General features: G+C 30.3%; 3 protein-coding genes across 3 annotated transcripts; 1 reads left to right on the top strand and 2 right to left on the bottom strand.

The window, feature by feature from the left end:
* Positions 1-1,997: 1,997 nt before the first annotated feature.
* Positions 1,998-3,935, bottom strand: LOC108765714 (uncharacterized). Its single transcript, XM_018514559.1, has 2 exons — positions 3,582-3,935; positions 1,998-2,785 (listed from the first exon to the last, which is right to left on the bottom strand). Exons 1-2 carry the CDS (start codon positions 3,586-3,588, stop codon positions 2,307-2,309), a joined length of 486 nt encoding a protein of 161 aa, XP_018370061.1. The 5' UTR covers positions 3,589-3,935; the 3' UTR covers positions 1,998-2,306.
* A 270-nt stretch (positions 3,936-4,205) lies between these two features.
* Positions 4,206-5,789, top strand: LOC108765713 (putative nuclease HARBI1). The gene is made up of 3 exons (XM_018514558.1): positions 4,206-4,268; positions 4,416-4,739; positions 4,846-5,789. Exons 2-3 carry the CDS (start codon positions 4,448-4,450, stop codon positions 5,742-5,744), a joined length of 1,191 nt encoding a protein of 396 aa, XP_018370060.1. The 5' UTR covers positions 4,206-4,268; positions 4,416-4,447; the 3' UTR covers positions 5,745-5,789.
* Positions 5,790-5,979: 190 nt separating this feature from the next.
* LOC108765712 (uncharacterized) lies at positions 5,980-9,165 on the bottom strand. Its single transcript, XM_018514557.1, has 7 exons — positions 8,806-9,165; positions 8,617-8,718; positions 8,425-8,521; positions 8,200-8,303; positions 7,834-8,049; positions 7,562-7,698; positions 5,980-6,769 (listed from the first exon to the last, which is right to left on the bottom strand). Exons 1-7 carry the CDS (start codon positions 8,819-8,821, stop codon positions 6,041-6,043), a joined length of 1,401 nt encoding a protein of 466 aa, XP_018370059.1. The 5' UTR covers positions 8,822-9,165; the 3' UTR covers positions 5,980-6,040.
* Between the last annotated feature and the right edge of the window lie 120 nt (positions 9,166-9,285).

A 9,285-nucleotide genomic window follows, 5' to 3' on the forward strand; every position in this document is an offset into this window, starting at 1 on the left:
CCTGTAGTAACCGTATCTTTGGCACAAATTTAAAAAATTAAAAACTACCACAGCTTTTTTCTCTATTCAAGAAAAAATTATAATTAAAGAAAACTTGTTAAATTAATGAGGGTGCTTCCCCATGACGGTCAAAATTTCAGAAAACTGAATCTCGGAAAATAATACGACTACTCAGATTAGCACATTACACAAACACGCTAAATTTTAACAATTCTGATTGATTGTACTTTTCCTGGATTGCGTTTTCCAAAATTTCGACCATCACGTAGAGATATCCTAATATTACTTAATTTCATTTTTCTTGAATATGTACTTCGATAATCTTACAATGAATACTAATTCTAATAATTAATTCGTTATTATATATGTATATATATTGCAATAATAAATCGGACGGAACAAAAGCCAATCTTCTCGCAACTTAAAACTTATCCAGTAATTTATCCATCATACGTTCGTGAGAAGTAATACTTTGTCGAAAAAGTTCTTGTCTTTGTTCATGCCTGGCCTTTTTCGCTTCTTCTTTTTCTTCAAGTATTATTTTCAGATCGCTAAGAGTTATTGCACTCGCTCTCTTTCGCTGTTTCTTGTCACAATCTTTTACATCACTGAATTCCTCCTGCGTAACTGCAAAATAGCAATATAATAAATAAAAAGAAATTCTTAACACATTCATCAAATAATAATATTTATATCATACCTTTAAATTTATTACCATTTCCTGATGAACTAGCTACAGGAATAACATTGGGCTTATTTCCAAACAGTTCGTCAAGTTCGTCGAAGTTATCACATTTTAATGGTGCTGCACCAGTACTTTTAGGATGTTATCTATTTTTTTTAAGTACTTCTTTTTCATATATTTCATTTTTTCTTTGCATTGTATTGCAGCAAAATTGTAGCCTTCACATTTCATATCACAAGCAATTTTAGTCCAAACATCGTCTTTTTTTTATGATATTGGAATCAAAATCACATTTGTACTTTTTGTATAAGTGTAGAAGCATTGCTCTACTTTTGTCCGTCCACATGTTTTTCATTTCTTTATTCAAAGTTCTTCCATTACTCTCTTTTAAGATTCTCGGATTCGTGTTCTCAGTTTCTTCTGAATTAGCTGTACAGTCAGATGAATTGGCTATAGCAATCTCTTTTTCAGGTAACAATATCTCGAATCCGTATGGTTTTAGCACATTATCAATAATGTGCTCAGTCAAATGAATAAAATCAATTTTGCCTGCTGTACAATTTATATCATTTAAGAAGGTTATATATATTTGTTGTATTATTTGTGAACATTTTAATAATTAACTTAGACCTTCTATAAAGCTACTTTTAGAAAATAAAAAATAGATCAATTAAAATTAAAATCTCGTCAGAATTTTTCTTACATGGGAGTTACTATAAAAAATCTAACGAAATTCCAGTGATAGCTCAACAAAACAAATCTATTCATGTATACCTTTGAACTTTTACAACAATCTCATGGTTGAACGTGTAGAAATATGCAAATTTATGTGTTGAAATTTACAATAATATCACATGTATATACTAAAAATGACACAAACGTTTACATTTTAATGTTTTATATTAATTTAATAAAAGCATATTACATTGATACACAACGAATCAGTGTTGGCTCTTAAAGTATTTAATTTTAAATGATTTATATATATATCGTTAGAGCTTTATCTAACTTTAAAGAAATAGATATATTTAAAAAAAAACGCGTTGCTAAGTGCAATTTATGTCTATTGAGATATGATGGCGATCCCAGATGCATGTGCAAAAGCGAGACATAAGACGTCTTAAAGACGTCAAAGAGATATCTTAAACATGGGATATAAAACACATCTTCAAGATGTTTTATATCCCAAATTTAGACTTTGTTTGGGGATATAACTTTAAATACTTTATAGATAACTTACTTATTTTATCATGTAATAAAACTTTTGACATATCTGCCGTGTCAAAAATTGGGGCTCCATCGACACCTTCTATAACTTTATAAATATGATGAGATTGTGACATTTTAGATATTGATGACAATATTATGAAAGATAAAGTTCGTATCGTTGTATAGCGGTAACCTACGAGTCTTACAAAACTGAGGTAGAATTTCACGTATAATGTGAAAAATGCGTTTCTGCGCATGACGAGTAAACTCTACCCCAGTCCCGAGCAGGGTATGTTGAGGAATGCCCTGAGTAATCCTTGGAAAGCTTTGTGAACGTTTTCGGATAAAGGTAATTTTTCCATTTTCGACTTTCTGAGCGGGGTCAGAGACACTTTTACCCTATGGGTAACGTTTACGAACGCAACCCATATGGAACATCTGTTCTTTCATTACCAGAACGTTTATTATGTTCAATTGCGTCCTTTTTTCTTTTTAATAATGTTTTGAAGCGATTTTCTATTTGAACAAAAGTGTATTTTCGGCCTATATTATCTTCAATATCCGTAGCTATTTTTTCCCACATTACTTTTTTATTTTTGAACTTTTTCATTGGTCCTACCATTTTCATATATATTTCGTATTTCTCTAATAATATTTCAGTATCTTGTTCGCCCCATTCTGAACGCTTTTTCTCATCTACAGTTGCAATATCTTCATCAACTTCTTCTAGTTCTGACTGAAATTGACTCTGAAATTCCTCTTTATCTGCTTTATATATGACAATGTGTTCATTATTTCGAATTCTGTAGATCATTTTTAATGGCTTTTGCAGGATTATGGTCCCATTATCGATTAGATTTATTATATATTTAATTGCATATTGATTATTTTCTAAAAATAAATATCCAAACATAAATTCTTATTCAAAATATATATAACAAAATTATTTAAACTCTTTATTGGAAATATTTTATTAAAAGTACGATAAAAAGAAAAATGCCAATATTGAAAAATTACTGAACATACTTTAACATTTAAATATATACTTCATGCAACATACTTGAACATATTTCAAAATTATTTATAAATTTCTTTTTATGTAATACTAAAATATAAGAAAAATTTCTCTACTGAAAAAAGTCAGGTCACAAAGTATATAACGAAATCATGTAATTAAAACATATAAATCATGTAATGGATTGTTCCAAATCAGTATCTGATTTTATAAAATTACATAATTTGAGAAGTCACACGCTGATATGTATTTTTTCTTCTCTTAACTATCATTCAATTATTTAAAATTTGATAACTATAAAATTATATGATTAAAAATTATTTTTAATATCATGTGATTTTTCAAATCAGTTACTTGATTTCTTGGTTTATATACATGATACTGTCATATATTGTGATGTGATTTTTTTAGTAGTTATTGGTCTCTCTCTCTCTCTCTCTCTCTCTCTCTCTCTCTCTCTCCTTCTTTCCATTGCAAGTAATATAATACATTTTTCGAAATATTTCATATAATATTTATTCGATTTAATTGAAAACTGAATTTCTACTGAAATATTGATGATATAATAATGAAATAGAATCTATTGAGAGAGAATTCAAATACATTTCAGTAAAATTTCATTATATTTTCAGAAAATATTTCCATCTCATTGTCAGTAATACATATATTTACCTTGCATTAATTTCGCATCACAGCTTTAGATACATTCCATATCAAAATAGAAAACTTCTTCATTTAATTGAAATTGTAATTTGCTTTCTGGATCCATTCTTTATAAGTAAATTTTATCCTTTTTTAAGGTTATGCTCGAAGTGACAACAAAAATCGATGCAATCAGAGGTCTATTTTCTGTGGCTGAACTAGTGAACTACACTTTTGGAACTTAAAGTGAGAAAGATATACGTTTTGTAGCAGTCGTACATATAATATAGAGAATCGGATGGAAATAACTGGCAGGCGGATGTACTAAAGAATATTTATTATTCGATCGCGAGAACGTTACAACGTAGCCGTTAGCAATATAACGAAGAGATGAGAAGTAAGTAAGTATATATGTATTGTGTAAGGGAAAGTCTGTAGTGAATCTTGTGCGCTATAGCGCGCCATCTGCACGCAGCGCGTGTGTATCAATGAGCGAATGAGAGAGTGTAGAGTGTGGGTGCTTTCCACCTACGACACAAACTGTGACACAGTGTTACACCGTGTCACACAGAGTTAGGGTGCTCCTTGGAACACGTGTGTTTCGATAAAGCCCCAACAGATGGTTCTATAGTCAACTATAACAAATTTTCTACTCGATTTCATTATTCATAGACAAATAAGAAGAACTATATTCAAATTGAAACAATTTCGATAAATGTCAGTATAATATTATTTAACGTAAAATAAATGGTTGATAATTTTATGTAAATCGATATAATAATTAATATAAGGAAACAGAGCATTAACCATACGCTAGATTACATTAGCGTATGTCGTATATTAAAATCAATTCATTTGTTACAGTTTAACCAAACTTTTTGTTTAACCAAACAATTATGTCGATGTGGAAACGGAAGGCGATATTTTGTATGATTGAAACAACAACACAGCTTAGTAGTAGCTCTAGTTCTGCAAGCACTTATTGCGAAGTGGACAGCACTACAACAGACGATAGTTTATATGAAGATGATGGAGATAGTACATTATATTTTCCACTAATGCGATACTTATTTTCTGGGCGTAAACGGTATCGTGTGGAACAGTATTTAGAAATTGTGGAATCTTGGACAGAACAAGAATTTAAGGAACACATGCGATTGCCAAGACAAATAGTATTTCTACTTATTGGTAATTATGTACATTTACGTAAATAGTAGTAGTTTCACTCTTATATTCGATATTTATTTACTTTTAATGATAAATATAATTGATCTTACTAATTATTCTATTACAGCTGAATTTGAAACATCTGTGTTTATGCCAAATCATTTGTATGGGAGCAAACCGATTTCAGCAAAGCTGAGTATATTCATATTCCTGTGGTTTATGGCTAATACAGAGCCGATAAGAACAATATCAGATCGGTTTGATATTTCTATTTCCTCTGTATTCCGTATTATACGTCGTGTAATCGCTTGGATTTTGACTAAATTGGATGATGTGATTAAATGGCCGCAACAGCATAACATTTCGACAGTATGCGCAAGGTTTTTTATAAAAAAAGGAATTCGACGTGTTTTAGGAACGATTGATTGTACTCACATCCGTATTCAGAAACCTTTGGTAAACGAGATACCATACTGTAATCGTAAAAAATTTTTTTCCATTCACTTACAAGCTGTCGTTGACTCTGATATGCGATTTACGAACGTATATTGCGGTGAACCTGGATCCTTGCATGATGCTCGTGTATTAAGAAGGTCGACTTTGTATGAAATAGCGAATGAAGATAAAGAAATACTATTTCCTAATAATACATTTGTACTTGGTGATTCTGCGTATCCGTTGTTATCATGGCTTGTTCCACCATTTCGTGACAATGGTCACTTAACACCTCAACAAACAGAATTTAATTCTTTACATTCGTCTACTCGGATGGCAAGTGAAAAAGCATTTGGTATATTAAAAGCACGATTTCGTCGGATAAAATTTTTTTCGGAGTACAGAAATATGGAATTTATTACAAATATAGTAATAGCAGCGTGTATTCTGCACAACCTTTGTATAGATGAAAATGATAATTTTCAAATAAATGAAGAAAATTACGATCATGTAATTATGAATGAAAATATCAATGATGTTCGGATAGATCGCAGGATGCAATTATTTAATGAATTATTTCCTGAAGTGTAAAGTAATATAATTAATTTTAAGTAAGAAATACACAACAAATCTTATTTAATCACAATACTTAACAAAATCTTAACTTACTTAAGATTTATAATGTATTAAACGCTCTAGTAACGCCTGTATATAATAAAAATAAAATAGTTTCAGTTTTGTACGCATATTTTTTGGTTGCAATTATTTTATCACATCAAATGGAACTCTATAAACATTTTTAAATATACGCTCTATAACAATTATAAAAAAATTTTTAATAGAAACAAAACTTATGTAATATAAAAATGTCACATTAATAAACGTTTTCAGTTTTCAGTACTTTCGTTATAATCATCGTAAGCATCCGAATCACTTACAGAGTTGACAACAGACTGTTCTATATTCTCTTTATCTTTTAAAAGTCTGTGTAATAATTTACATTTTTCTCTTTCGATTGCAATTATTTCGTCGTGCTGACGATATTTGGCTTTTAGTTTATTGCTGGCTATCATCTTCTTTACTTCCAATTCTTTTTCTTGCATTTGGAGTTGCCGTTTTTTTAAATTCACCGCTTCTGTTTTTTTCTCTAGAAGTTTAGTAAGCCTAACATCTCGTTGTATTTGTCGGTTTTTTTCACTTTGCAAATGTTCAAGCCATTGTTTTTCCAATTGTAGCTTTGCTTTAGCATTATTGGATCCAGTTCCATGCAGTGGGCGAGCTCTTTTTTCATTCATGCTCGCTTTCGGATTGTTAATTTGTGGTATTCTTGCTTTTAAAACACTTGGATGGCATTCAGCAACAACTGGAACTTCTGACTGTATTTCTATAGTTTTAGTTTTCAAAACTGGATTAATTGTAGTTTTTTTTGGAAGGTTAGATGACCGAGTATAACCATTAATAGAGAAAGCCTCTTTGTCCTTGCCAAAAATCTCCTCCATTTGATCATAATACTCAAATGATATTGGGTTTCTTCCCGATTTTGCATTATTATCAACACATTCTTTATATTTTTTTATAAGTGTATTTATTTTCCACCTGACTTGATCACTCGACATCTGTTAGGAACAAATGAAAATTTATAAATTATAATATATATATATATAACAAAAATTTTTGTCTTATAACAAAAAATGGAAATAAAAAATATAAAACAACCAACAATCACGAATCAATAAATGTAGTCAATTTTAATAACAAAACTTGGTAGCTCTACTCAACTTTAAACATATCTACATGTTGTCACAGTCGAACGATAGAATTGAGATGAATAACACCATTTGCTTGGTTGATATCAAATAAGATTTTATAACATTTATGTTAATGCATAGCTGTGATTTTTTATTTATCGAGTTATGACTTTGATGACGATGCATGGGGAAATCATTGTTGGTTTAAAGTTCCTAAGGACACAGTTAACGATACATGTGAGTGACAATTGTTATTAATACAGGATGAATAATTTAAATTGAACTACCTATTTAATTTTGTATAAATTGTCCATATACAGTTAACAAGGTAATTAGATGTACGATATATTGTGAGATGTTGACTGTTGATCCATGCTGTAAGAAGGATTTGATCTACAATTTGTTAAGATTATTGAGATGTACTGAAGAGGATCTAAACCGAGATCGAAACGTCTACGGAATCATGTAATTGGATTTACCAAGTTGGAATAAATTGCACAAGTAAAAACCAGTGTTGGCTTGTATAGGCTTATTTTCACATTAATTCTTGTTAGTGAATTTCATTAATTGTCTTGATTTATTTCGATTGAGCCTTTGTATGTGTATATATTTTATTTATAAAATATTTAAAAAATACAAAACATAAAAAACTATTATTACCTCAACATCAAATTGCTTTAAACCATCTGATATAGCGGTCCACACTTTGGTTTTCTTTTTTGGATTATCCAGCATATGCAGATTTGCCTCGTACAAACTAAGAACTGCCAGTGTTGAGTGTTTATTCCACACAGCATCTGTGTATAACAAATCCTATCAGTAATTATTTACAATATTTATTTTGATATTATTCATATAAAACAGCAATTAAAGCAAGAGAAATATTTAGAAAAAATGTACTCTGTGGTAACAGGAAAAACAATGTAACATACTTGATTTTTTGGTGTCGTTTTTTTCTGATAGCATCATTTCATTTTCTAACGGATTATCTTCACTTATCATATAACATTGATTATTGTCAGCATCTTCTATTTTAAAAAGTGTTTGGTTCGCATCCATAAAAACATCTTTTCCAATAAAACATCTATGTTGTGGAACCACATCAAATGACTCAATCATTTCCTTGCAATGTTTGCAAATAAGACTATCTGTAATTCGTACAATTATAAATATCACTAATTTACCATTTTAATATATACAATTAGCCTAAATAAATTATTAAATAAATACAATACAAAATTATTGTTTGTTTAAATACGGTTGAATGTAAATCGTAATATTAAATATTTGTTTATTACCGTTTGCTCTTGAGAATGTGTTGCTAAAAACATTGGTTGATGATTCTGTTGGAATTTGGCTACAAACAATGGCAGATGATTCTGTTGGAACTTCCACCGGTGTACTTGAAAAACGACCATAAGTATTAAAAATAGGATATATTGAAATGAATAACAAGTTTGGTATGACACGTCGCTCGAAACTGTCAATGATAAACTTGCCAGATAAAATTACTTATTACTTACTAATCTATATCATCTATTGATTTCCACAGGAATTTTATTTTCTCTTTTCGATTTGTTTCCATATTTGAAACGAATTTGTAAAATTCATTATCAAACTCTACATTAACATTAAAATTATTTGTAATTATATTATACAATGCGTTGTATATACATATAATATTTGCATATTATAGTACAGTTCTTTCTACTTACTTTTTAATCGTACGTAAGTACTTGTTTTTAAATCCGAAATTTCAATCGGATCATTGTCGTTAATTCTAAACCACATCTTGAATCTTCTCTGATCTTCACCTTCTACAAATAATAAAAAATATTGATAAATTATGAGAAAACATGCTGCTAGTGTGAATAGATATAAATATAATGGAATAAAAATCTTACTCCTTTCGCTAGCCATGTCACTAAAATGAAAATATTGGGTGCTTTCCACCTACGACACAAATCTAACGTACTGTAAAATCCAATAAGTATTCCTCTTCTCACCATCTACGAGCTATTTATGGTTATGTTACTTTTAAGTTTAACCTGATGTCCCTACAAAACACGCTATTATTTTTTCAATGGTTGGTACTTCTAGCGACACAGCACGGTAAAACTCATCTTTTCGCCGTGTCGAGTAGTGTGACACCGTGTCGTTGCTGGAACGCTCAAAACCGAACACTGTGTAACACAGTGTCGCCTGTGTCGATAGGTGGAAAGCACCCTGTGTGTCCCTACAGTTTGATATTTGTTTAAAGCGAGAAAGAGAGTTCTAGAACAGTCTAGTGCAGGAACATAAAATAGACCACTTGTGTTCCTCTGATGGCGAATTCGATTGGATGCACTAGTGCGCACTAGTGTGCACTGAGTGCGCCTTCTCTC

Source organism: Trachymyrmex cornetzi, unplaced genomic scaffold (assembly GCF_001594075.2).
Source record: "Trachymyrmex cornetzi isolate Tcor2-1 unplaced genomic scaffold, Tcor1.1 scaffold510, whole genome shotgun sequence".
Taxonomy (NCBI): domain Eukaryota; kingdom Metazoa; phylum Arthropoda; class Insecta; order Hymenoptera; family Formicidae; genus Trachymyrmex; species Trachymyrmex cornetzi.